The 12500-nt window shown below is 39.8% G+C and overlaps 2 protein-coding genes across 2 annotated transcripts in view; both read left to right on the forward strand.

Annotated features, from left to right (window-relative positions):
* The window catches only part of mfsd2ab (major facilitator superfamily domain containing 2ab), a 21148-nt gene extending 12009 nt beyond the window's left edge, over nt 1–9139 (forward strand). Inside the window, exons 4-14 of the mRNA XM_034235046.1 lie at nt 1713–1836; nt 2572–2650; nt 2751–2926; nt 3046–3136; nt 3653–3771; nt 4186–4269; nt 5758–5841; nt 6026–6138; nt 6225–6368; nt 6689–6865; nt 7246–9139. Coding sequence (XP_034090937.1) covers nt 1713–1836; nt 2572–2650; nt 2751–2926; nt 3046–3136; nt 3653–3771; nt 4186–4269; nt 5758–5841; nt 6026–6138; nt 6225–6368; nt 6689–6865; nt 7246–7300 — 1246 coding nt within the window. The 3' untranslated portion in view covers nt 7301–9139. The remainder of the gene's footprint in view (nt 1–1712; nt 1837–2571; nt 2651–2750; nt 2927–3045; nt 3137–3652; nt 3772–4185; nt 4270–5757; nt 5842–6025; nt 6139–6224; nt 6369–6688; nt 6866–7245) is intronic.
* Nucleotides 9140–10129: 990 nt separating this feature from the next.
* The window catches only part of yars1 (tyrosyl-tRNA synthetase 1), an 8723-nt gene continuing 6352 nt past the window's right edge, over nt 10130–12500 (forward strand). The window contains exons 1-4 of the mRNA XM_034235032.1: nt 10130–10387; nt 11135–11201; nt 11290–11436; nt 12088–12263. Coding sequence (XP_034090923.1) covers nt 11145–11201; nt 11290–11436; nt 12088–12263 — 380 coding nt within the window. The 5' untranslated portion in view covers nt 10130–10387; nt 11135–11144. The remainder of the gene's footprint in view (nt 10388–11134; nt 11202–11289; nt 11437–12087; nt 12264–12500) is intronic.

Here is a 12500-nt window from a genome sequence, read left to right on the forward strand (position 1 = left end):
AAAGACATTAAGAAAATGGCATTTAAAATCAGTCATTAAAAAGAAAAGCTAATAAAATAAACATTAAAAGAAAAAATACATGGATAAAAGTTACAGTGCTGTCTAAGATATGAATAGTTCAATTAAAAGCAGCGACAAAAAGAAAAGTCTTCAGCCTGGATTTAAAAGTAGTCAGAGTTGCAGCGGACCTGCAGGTAATAAGCATGCATACAAATATTAAAGATAAAAATTACACAATTTACAATTGACAAAAGTACTCGTCTAGGTCGACAACAATAAGTACAGTAACAGTATTTAAAAATGAAATATGTAGAAGATTTGTGTAACAGTAATTGAATTGTCTACTAGCAGCTAATACAAATGTAACTATAAAGCGGTATGAATAAGTACAGTGTTTCCGATAGAATTTGATTCCCCCCCCCTGGGCAAGAAAAGCCAAAGGCCCCTTAACCTATTCGGGTGGCCCACGCATCCACCCCCCCTCAAATAAGAAAATACATGCAACTTCATGGCTACTGTAGACAACGTTCTTGTTGCTCTGTGTTGCGTTGTTTATGAGTGAGACACACCGGAGTTGAGGATCTGTGGGGTTTATTCTCCCAAAAATATAATTGACAATTTAGGCATTTAGCAGACGCCTTATTCCAAAGCGACTTACAATGACCAATTACAGGGACATTCTCCCTGGAGTAACTGAGGGCTAAGTGCCTTACTCAAGGGCACACTAGTAGTGGTGTTCTAGGCGGGATTTGAACTCGCAACCCTCCGATCATCTGCCCAACTCAATATCAATTAGACCACCAAAAGAAAAAAAATTTAAAGAAAAAAAATATATATATTTTTTTTTTATGAGATGTGGCGGACGATATTTAATTGTGGCGGGATCAATGTATGGGAAACACTGAAGTATAAGACATGTCGAGAATTTACGTCATTTGTACAAGTACTGCAGGCTATTTCCTTTGTTCCATTCACTTGTGACTTCCTGATGTTAAAGTGATTTCCCATTGAGAAAAGACGTCAAGCAGGATGCCCGTGTTGCTTCCTTTTCCACAGACTCCAATCCAGTCTCTTATTTCCCATCAGAGGTGTGGCTGACCTCGCTGTATCACTTCTGATTGGAGAGTCTCCATCTGACCATAGGAAGTTGTAAACAGAGGCGAGGAAGTGACTGAATGGAATTCCATCCAAGCTTGTTTCCAGATAAAATGACTTCAATCACAAGATATCAAGGCCAGGGGGGGAGGAGTAAAGGATGGCAAGGATGTGTTTACAAACTAAAATAACTTGTACATATTCCACATACATAGACTTTGCCTCATCGCACTGCATTGCGTAACCCAAGATGATCAGTTATTTGAATATCAAGAGACCTAAGTATGTTTGGGTTTTGATGAGCAGGATTCCCGGCCTACATGATCCCACAAGCTCAACCTGTTCCACAGACGTCACTACAAATAAACACTGTCTCTATTAGTGATAATCACCGTGAAACACCCAACAGTGCTATGTGAGGGAAGGTTTGGCACTGAATGAAAGCCAGGCGTAACTGAATGACCAGTTTGTTGCGTAACGAGGGTCCCCTCTTTTCTTAAAGGCTGGTAATTGTTTACAGGGAGAGAGTTTCACGCTCGAGTAGAATCACGATCACCACTGATGTTTTTGTTTTTGTCTCGTCCCTCTCTCCTACCCTCCTCTCTCTCCACATGAAGGATCCTGTTCTCGACCCCTCTGGCTGTGATTTCCTATTTCCTCATTTGGTATGTTCCTCCCTTTGAGAATGGAAAAGTCATCTGGTACCTTGTGTTCTACTGCATCTTCCAGTCCCTTCAAACTGTGAGTACCAAAACGCAGACACTCCCAGTGACTAATACTTTGTCTATAACGTATTGTGATCGCAAGATAGTGTAATATTCACACCTTTACAGTTACCCCTACTATGAAATTCATTGCAAAGTGTAGCAATGTTTCCTAAAAATATCAATGTCCATACATTTGGTTAGCATATCCTAAGGTTGTACTCAGAAACAGAAACAGGTTTATTGCCAGGTAGGTTCACACATACGAGGAATTTGACTTGATGTCATGGTACATGCAAGAAATCTAATATAAAACAAAAAATCTTGATGTAAACACTGAATTAACGCACAAAACAAGACAAAACAGAGCACACCAAAACACCGAAGCAGCCATCTGCGGTGCCATCTTAGCTATATCTGTGTTTAAATGATCAATTACTGTGCTGATTGTTTTCTCTATTTAATGTACGATATACAACATAGAAAAGCTTCTAATTGCCATTTATTTAAGTGGCTAAAACCGCGTTTTATGTCATTTCTGCATGAAAAGTCACTTGAAGGATTTACCGAATATCGAAATAGTTAGAAAATGGTGCCGACCCACTTCTGAGTTTTGTATCAATCTTCTCATCTGGCTTTTTATAAGAATGCAATTGGACACATTTTCCAAAAACGTGAACACATACTCCCCTCATCTTCCCTAAAATGCATGACCAAAAATGAAAGCTACATTTCTTTTTCTCACCTCGTGTCTCTTTTCTTTCCTAACCAGTGCTTCCATGTGCCGTACTCTGCCCTCACTATGTTCATCAGCTCAGAGCAGAAAGAAAGAGACTCAGCCACCGCATACAGTGAGTTTCAGAGTCACAATAAAATGTATTTTAAAAAACGGTTATTCTCCTCTCTCGCCTCCTCAAAGACTAAACATCCCGCATGTTTTCCTCCAATCAGGGATGACGGTGGAGGTCCTGGGCACTGTGGTGGGCACAGCCATCCAGGGGCAGATCGTGGGCATGGCCAACGCCCCCTGCCTCCCGGGCCCCGGGGACATCCTGGCCAATCTGAGCAACTACTCTCTGCTAGCCGGACACAATAGCTCCGAGCCTGTCATTTCCCTGGATCACACGGTAAGCAAACTTAAAAATGCTTGACAGTGAGGGGTAATGATAGCCTTTTCGACAAGAAAAACTCAAGTCAAATTTGGGACACGAATGCTAAGTTTTCTTCTCTTGTTCTGTCCTCACAGAAAACGGCCTATATGATTTCTTCCGGTATCATCAGCATCATCTACGTCCTCTGTGCTATCGTCCTTTTCTGCGGTGTAAAAGAACAAAAAGGTGAGGCGTTAATCCCTTAAATCCCATCCTTTGATTTGGATGCCATTGGTGTTTAATAGCCTTATTTTGACTTTCATTGAAAGCCAAATGAGGAAAAACTAAACAATTAGAGCAGACCAATCAAATATGTGGTTTGAATTTGTAACTGTTAATTCTTGTCTAACAAAGCGAGACTTGAGTTTATGGTTGTCTGATCCTCGGATTAGGTTCAACCTCCAGATTACATGCCCAAAAGTTGTGTCTTTAAAGTTGCTTAGCTGTTTTTTCACTCTAGTCCAATAGGGAAGCACAGTTTAGCTTTTGTTGTGGTACGATTATGGCCTGATGGCTGTGAGGGCTTTCTAATTGGTAGCCTCCTGATCAGTGACGTGGCAAATAGAAATCTAGTAGAGCAAGGAAAGGTCGCTCCTCATGCTAAGTGAACTGAAAAACCATTGTAGAAGAAATACAAGATTGTATTCATGTGGATGTCATTTTGCATCTTTGCTCACTCTTTCCCGTTTCTCCTCTCTCCAGATTCTTGTCGTCCCCGGTCAGAGCCCATGGGTTTCTTCCAGGGGATCAGGCTGGTGATGGGACACGGACCCTACGTCAAACTCATCATGGTCTTCCTCTTTACCTCTCTCGCTTTCATGGTGCGTATATAAACACACAAACACAATTTAACTCTGAGATTTAAGTGCTATTATTTTTGACTGATATTGCAGTTGCTAAATGATTCACGATATTTGCTGGAAAGAACATTTTTGCATTATTAGTCTCATTATCATTGAAATATGTGATTAAAATGATCATGGTGTTATTTTTATGAAGTCCTAAGAATACGATTTGTAGGCCGGGGCATCTATGCTGCAGCACAATCCTTTATTTAGAATTAAATGTACATATATTTATAGTTTTGTTGGTCCGACTGGCTCTTCTAATGTTAAATGTCGGCAGTCTTAAGCTGTATTTTGCTCCCAGTCAGAGTTTATGTGGCGCCTGGTGGCCGTGGTGTGTGTGTGTTTAGACTGTACAATTTGTCTGAGTGTGTGCTGTTCGCCCCACAGCTCCTGGAGGGAAACTTCGCCCTGTTCTGCAGCTCCACACTGGGCTTCAGAAACGACTTCCAGAATATACTGCTGGTCATCATGGTGAGTTCACAAACACATACATTTTCAGACCTTCAGACAGATGGTTGCACTGTTCCCATGGCAATGACCGCATTTACCTCAGCACATGAAACCTGTAGCAGCCCCATTTGCGTGGAATAAGTTAAGCCATTAGCTTCAGAGTGAACACAAAAGCTTTCCTCCCCGGGGCAAACACATAAAATGTCTTCAATTACAAGGAAGTTCTAGAAAGCAGTGTCTCCTGACTGCCCGTTTCCAAGATAAGTGTCCTCTCTCAGCCTGAATGCCATCCCCTTCCCACAGACAGTCAGGGAGCCTCATCACTTCTCCTTTCTTTTATGTCTCTCGCATCAAAGAATCACCCCAGATCCTGACAGGTATTAAAGCCAATGAATCCATAGATGTGCCTCCTGTAGCAGAACTCTACTGAGGATTACATTCTTGATCCTTTACTTTATGGAAAGGATTATTCAAGGCACTGATCTTTTTTTAAGACATTTATAAAGTGAAATGACTTTTTTTAGACGGTGAGCTTTGACAGGAACAGCTCCATAAATGGCTAAAATGAGCCTAATCCTCACCTTCAGTGATTTACTCCGATCCTATTATATAAGTGCTTGTAACTCGAACTGGTTGTCCGTTGATGGGCTTACACAGTAAAGGTCAAACGTAATGAGACTTTGTATGAGAGCAAGGGGGAGTTCAATCGTCAACAAAAAGAGCCTTGCGTCTACTTTTTTAGTTGAGTTGTTTTCATGTAGAAATTCACACATTTTCAATAGCTGTGTGGTGCTACTCACTTTCATTTGGCAGGAATTGACGGTCATGCTTTATGAAGCCTGTGTTAGAAGATATTAAGCAATATATAGCCATAATTAAATTATAATTATCTTCTATTCATGAGGATAAGGCTCATAGGGTTGAGATTGATGTTCTTGCGATACAGAGGACTGTGTTTATGCACACATTCTGCTGATGTGACAAAATATTTGCAAAAGGGAAGGACATGATACACAAAGGTTTACTGTTATTGGCAAAATGAAAACCACATGACTGTTTGTGTGGTCCATCTATCGGTTCAACCTTAAAAAAAGTGGGGGAAAATACTGTTGCACCACCGTCGTTCTCTTAACCTTAGTCAAACACGGAGGGAGAGTCAGAGGATGACCCCTGTGGTGGTTTGCATCACATTTGAGCTCAAATGTGTTTTGGGAAGAGCCGTAGAAAGCATATTGTCTTCCACCTTCACTGTTGTGTTTGGCAGGTAGGAGAGGTCCAATGTGCTTCACCGCGCTCATGTCATGTCGAAACCAAAACGGAAGCTAAAGCATACTAAAAATGCAGCTAATGTTTTTATTATTGCTTTTTTTGGCTCGGAGGGGCTTCCCTTATTTTTTCTACAAAAATCATTTTAGTAACCTGTCTGGCTTTCTGTGGAATTTACTAGAGTGTGTGTCAGAGCAAAAACATCTGGTTAACCTGGCCTTGAATGTTTTTTTCTCCCCTCAGCTTTCCGCTACTCTGGCCATCCCATTCTGGCAGTGGTTCCTGACCCGCTTTGGGAAAAAGACGGCGGTTTACGTTGGCACCTTGGTAAGTCCCACAACCGCGTCCAAACATCACTTCTAAGTCGTTTGAAGCCTGTGAGATTGACAGGAGTTAGCTCATATTATAGCAACTGCAGTGAAAACAGCTCTGGTTTCATTATGAGACCTGTTGAGGAAGTACATCTCAGCAGATCTGTGTGCTTTGGTTAATGTGTTCCTGTGTTTCCCAGGCTGTGGTCCCCTTCATGATCCTGGTGGTGTGTGTTAAGAGTAACCTGATCGTCACGTACATCGTCTCCTTTGCTGCCGGGGTGGGAGTGGCTGCAGCCTTCCTGCTGCCCTGGTAAGACCCTTTTTGAGTCCTTTTTCAGGCACTTTTTTAATGTTTTCTCATCTATAACTGTGACACTAATTTTGTATATCTTTCAGGTCTATGCTGCCCGATGTTGTCGACGATTTCCAAGTGCAGAACCCCGACTCCACCGGCCACGAAGCTCTCTTCTACTCCTTCTATGTCTTCTTCACCAAGTTCGCATCTGGAGTCTCCCTCGGCGTCTCCACACTCAGTTTAGAGTAAGTGTTTCTACACACATAGCTCTATTGTCTTAGTTATTCAATTCTTGTAGGCGTTTCATTAGGTTTTTAAAAAAAGCCTTTCTGAGGCTTAGCCAAAAGTCACCCTTTATCCCACATCAAAGCAAGTCATTCCTTCTGCTTTCATTTGATTAAGTACAGTAAGTCTGTAGTGCATGCACCTCATGACTGACTTTACAGAAGTGACGGCCTTTGATCAGACATTTGATGGGAATCTTTCCCTCTCACTACCATACTACTGCATTGCATAACATGGAGAGTTTTTCTGTTTTAATTGAATAATGTTTTTTCTGTTTTAGTTTCGCAGGCTACATCAGTCGAGGCTGCACTCAACCAGAGGCAGTGCATGTAACATTGAAAGTGCTAGTCTCAGCCGCCCCCATAGTTCTCATCCTAATCGGCCTGACGATATTATACTTTTATCCTATCACCGAGGAGAGGAGGCAGGGCAACCGCAAACTGCTGCAAGAACTGAGGTAAGACTGTGAACTGAAACTCTCTCTCTGTGTGTGTGTGTGTGTGTGTGTGTGTGTGTGTGTGTGTGTGTGTGTGTGTGTGTGTGTGTGTGTGTGTGTGTGTGTGTGTGTGTGTGTGTGTGTGTGTGTGTGTGTGTGGTGTGTGTGTGTGTGTGTGTGTGTGTGTGTGTGTGTGTGTGTGTGTGTGTGTGTGTGTGTGTGTGTGTGTGTGTGTGTGTGTGTGTGTGTGTGTGTGTGTGTGTGTGTGTGTGTGTGTGTGTGTGTGTGTGTGTGTGTGTGTGTGTGTGTGTGTGTGTGTGTGTGTGTGTGTGTGTGTGTGTGTGTGTGTGTGTGTGTGTGTGTGTGAAAGAAAACTGACAACACGTTTTATTCTCTTGCAGGGACAACGAAGCAGATTCTGAAACGGAATCGACAGAGCTGGCCAACATGATCTAGAACATTTTAAGAGACCAATCGGGTGATCGACTGGCATTTTGCACTGGGCGGGACCAACTGCCATGGACCTGTCGGATCATACAGACACTGCCTTGTCCAATCACACTGCTGCTGTTCCAAGTCTGAAAAAACGTTTATTGACTCAGAAAGTGTCATAGCTTCAGGAGCGCTGAAGCCTAAAACAAACATCCTATACATTTGTGACTTTTCCGCTGCATGAGATTCTCTCTATCTTCTTTTGTTCAGTCAGACCTCAAAAGCCTTACTTTTTGTATAACTACTTTTGAGTACTGTGGAAAATCCCTTTTTTATTTTTAAAGGTTGGCCTTGTTCTCAGTTGAAATTGCACAAAAGCATGAAATGTGATGGAAGAGGTTATGTAAGACGTTTATACCGGTGCTACTCGCTATAGATTAACAGTTTCCATCCTTGTGCATAAAACACATTGAGCATTGAAGACCTTGAGCACTGCGGTACACAAAACCTGAGATGTGACCATCGTGAGAAACTTGAACAAACAGTGATTACGCCTTAATACCAACCTTGTTTTGGGGTTAAAAATGCAAAACTGTCGCTCAGCCACTTGCTCTTGTGCCATTGATTTGGTGTTTTGGACGTCTTTAAGTGTGTAATTTCATAACTAATCCTCAGAGTTTACTGTAAGCAGTCCAACCATTTTCCCATCTCATTCCCATCCAACTTGCTTTTTTTCTTTTTAAAGAAGCCATTATAATGTGATATTAGTGGTGGGACGGAAACAGCTTTGAGATTGTTTTAGCTCCCCACCAAATGAAACCACTACAAAAGTAAAATAGTTTAGTTAGCAACTACATTACTGACATATCTTATTTATATAATACTGAAGACAGGAAAAGCCTTTTCTTCTCCTAACTCTTTAATTTCTTTAATAATGAGCGGCACGGCGACTAGCGCCGGTACTGACAGTTATATTTCTATTTAAATATTTATATTAGCTTTGATTTTACTGTTTTTGAATTCATGTTAGCTGGAAAGTCATGTTTCTTGCAGTATTTAAATATATTTAAGGCCTCTGAGGTTCCACCTGCATTTGAAGTTTCAAAATGTGGAAAATGGGGTGGAAGCTCATTTTTAAAACATTAACACGCCTTTTAATGCATGTTGCCATCACTACTACCTTTGCTCCAAATGCATTCAAAAAGGGAAGCACATAGTTATGAAAAAATGGAAGATGGGGCAGTAAAGTCGTTTGTGCATTTCTCTGTATATGTGTGTGTTTATTGAAGGAACAACCTTTGTGATCATCTCAATCCCAGTGAGAGTGGATTGACATATTTCATATCTGTTGATATGGAAAATGTGTACATAAAGTGTCATATGTTATACATACCATTACATCATTGACATGTTGTTTCTGACAACTGGGATGCCGATGTGAACATTTTCATATTTCATTCACTTGAGTTTTTTGTGAGTGTTTGTTTTTTCTTAGAGGTTTCTTCTAACTCTAGAGGATACTGTATATGCCAACACACAGTGCCATTTTCACCCACTAACTCTGTGATAATTGTACATTGTGTAAACCGTTTTATTTTGTCAGTGTTTTATTTCGGTGGACGCCCCTCATGACTCTTGAGGCTGTAGCCAAATGTGTGAGCTTTAACCCTCCAGGGACACACTGAAGCCTTGTGAACATGGCTCCTGTGCATATGTATATATTGTATGTAAACCTGTAAATATCTTTGATATTTGTGGCTGTGAAATGAAATCTGTACACTTTAATGTAGTTATTTAAGAAAAAGATGTTGAGATTTAAAAAAGTAATTCTTAATAAATACTAATTGATAAGTGTACTGTGAACGAGTTTACATTTCTTTACTTGAAGCAACTAAAAAAGCCAATTAAAGAAAACAGACATAATTGTAATACCTGTTTTCCTATATCACACACACATCATGTGCATGATTGGCAATCACCCAATGCCTACTGATGAGATAATGGTATCAGTCTTTGATGATTTATTATTTAGCAGCTTCTTATACACGCTATCAAAAAAACATCAGAAACCGTTCTTGGAGCAGTTATATAACAGAAATAATGATCAAAAACAACAAATACATACCAATGAACTTAACTGCTTTGATAGGCAACTATATCAATCAAACCAGGCATTATGTGGAGATATTATCAGCAAACTTTTTGGATAATTACACAGGCTAAATGCCCTCAAGTTGCACTTTGACATACAGCAGCTCCAGTTTGTTTGTAGCCTTTATTTAACCAGGTGAAAGCCCCTTGAGATCAAAAGATCTCAAGATCTCCAGTACAATTTACACATTGAGTCTAACTCATGGTAAACTGCTGCCATCTAGTGCCTGGGGTTGTCCCTATTTTATGGAATGGTGCACTTAGTGGCAGATGGTTAGTTAATGAAACAATTACCTATTCATGTTGTTCTTATTTCGAAGCAGCTATGTATATTGCATTTACAGAAACATCAGATTGCATTATTTTCAAAAGAAGTAGAACATTCATATTGCAATTTATATATAAATTGTATATATATTGTATATAATATATATTGTATATAATTATATATATACATATTGACATTTGATTACATATAATCAAATGTCAATATGTTTCTGTAGTGTATTTCTACATTTGTATGTTGCCTATTGCAATTGTATATTAGAGAATACTGAATATATTTGAACACTCAAATGTATTCTGTATTTTCCTATTTTGTGTATTTATTATTGTTCAAAGTCTGAGGAAAGAGGCTGGTTTACAACTAGACAAAGCAGGCAACTGGCTAAATATCATGGTCTTTCAACGGCTACAAAGACCCAAGTTGATAAAACAGATTAAGATGATCGATAGATCGATGGATAGATAGATAGATGAATAAGTAAATAAATAAATACATAACACACAACAACGAAGCATTTGCATGTGTCGTAATCATAGGCTCTGCACTCGATTGCTTTCGCCTAGAGTCTAAAGTGAATCGATAGCAGAGCTGAAGCTCGCGCTGATGCAACACTGACAGGTCCTCCACACCGGCTTTACTCACCACCGACCCACTGCAACAAGGCAGGATTTCAGGTGAGTACAGGCGTTAAATTAGACTGATATTGCTATTGGATTAACTGAAAACATGTATGTTATAAATAAATTGTAATTATAACCCGAAACATCACCGGAGCTAAGTGACGTTAGCTGCACATGGTTGTGTTGCCAGCTAGCCAGATAGCATTAGCTAACCTTTTCATTCTTTATGAGCTGGCCAGCTAAGGATGAGCTGGCCAGGATGACAGATTAAAGTCAAAAGTATTGAAATATAGAATAAACTATAGATGTAATACATAACAAACATAGCTAACATCAGCCAGTAGCTCCCTGTTTCGTGATGATTCCCAGTTGCTAACTTACTTTAATATACAAATCCCTATACCTCAAAGCTTTGTGGTAAATTCGTTTTATAGGAAATCAGTTCTTTCCATAAAATGTCAAAATGTAGGTTGGATTCCCACAGATTTTTGGGTTACCTTATATTTGTGTTTGTGGCTGAGAGCAACAATCAACTAACATTGATTTAATAGAGTTTGAACTGCATTGAATATTATATTTTAGTTATACTGTAAACCTTCTTGCCTGGCTCGTTCTTTTGAAACAGTTTTAAATATATTATTAATATTTATATATTCTTTAATTAAATAGTGCTTTTGCTTCTCTATTTTGTGTTTTTAGTCTATGCTCGATTACACCAAAACAAATTCCTTTCATGTTAAAATGTACAATAATCCTGACTCTGATTGATAATACTTTATCTCTCATCTCCCGTCTCATCAGGCTCTGCGCCATGGCAGATCAGCTCAGTCCGGATGAGAAGCTCCAGCTCATTACCAGGAACCTCCAGGTGGGACAAGCAAACAAACATGCAGTCACAGTGACTGAAGTCCCTTTGTAGCTCGCTGTCTTTAAACCCTTACCCTTGTGTATTGCAGGAGGTCCTGGGAGAGGAGAAGCTGAAGCAGGTCCTTCAGGAGAGAGAGGTGAAGGTCTACTGGGGAACAGCGACCACTGGGAAACCCCACATAGCTTACTTTGTCCCCATGTCCAAGATAGCAGACTTCCTCAAGGCAGGATGTGAGGTGAGTGGATCTCTTGGAAATTGGAAAACATTAATGACATATTATTTGAGTATTGAAAGAACAATGTCGGAAGAATCAGAAACAGGTTTATTACCAGGTAGGTTGACACGTACGAGGAATTTGACTTGGTGTCGTGGTGCATACATAAAAGTAAAACAAAAAATAAAAAAACACAGATAGAGAACTATTATAAAAAAACTATAATAACATTAAAAATAATCAAAAATATAGTAAAATGAAATATGGCAGTATTTACAATGTGATAGAATGGAATAAAATATGTGCAATAATAATAATTTAAAAAAAACAGATATTGTGTACTAATACACAATAAAACAAACAATTAGCGCATTTACAAATGGAGCCACAAATCCGTTTATTTTAAGAAATACTTTGCACCAACATTGTCGTGTGTGTGTCACATGTTTGTAAATGCTTGTTTGAGTAGGGATGCAATATTATCTGGGATGACAACCGTTTTTCATGTTGTTCGAAATATCGAAGACAGGTTTCTAAACACTTACTCAATCATTAAAAAAAAAAATCTATGTTGAAAAAAAAAAAAAAATGATAGATCTAATTAATGTTCTTCTCAATCCAAGCTCTCATCACAAGTATCTTTGTGCCTTTGTTTCTTCTTCTCTTCCTCAGGTGACTATTCTGTTTGCAGACCTGCATGCCTTCCTGGACAACATGAAGGCCCCCTGGGAGCTGCTGGAGCTCAGGGTGAAGTACTATGAGCAGGTGATCAAGGCCATGCTGGAGAGCATCGGCGTGCCTCTGGATAAACTCAAGTTCGTCAAAGGAACCGACTTCCAGCTCAGCAGGTCAGTAGTTCTGACAGAACTGAAGACTGAGTTCATATACGACAGATAACTAATCATCAAATACCGTCAGAGAGGCAGATGTGACACAGAAGGACGTCTTTATAATATTCAGAAACGCATTGATGGAAGTAAGGGAAAGATGGTTCCTGTCTTATTATAGGACACACTGGATTCAACTCAACACTCCGTAGAATAGACAAGCACACCGGTATGAACCAGAAACTGTCGAGCGTAAAC

The sequence above is a fragment of the Gymnodraco acuticeps genome, unplaced genomic scaffold, assembly GCF_902827175.1.
Source record: "Gymnodraco acuticeps unplaced genomic scaffold, fGymAcu1.1, whole genome shotgun sequence".
Classification (NCBI taxonomy): Eukaryota; Metazoa; Chordata; class Actinopteri; order Perciformes; family Bathydraconidae; genus Gymnodraco; species Gymnodraco acuticeps.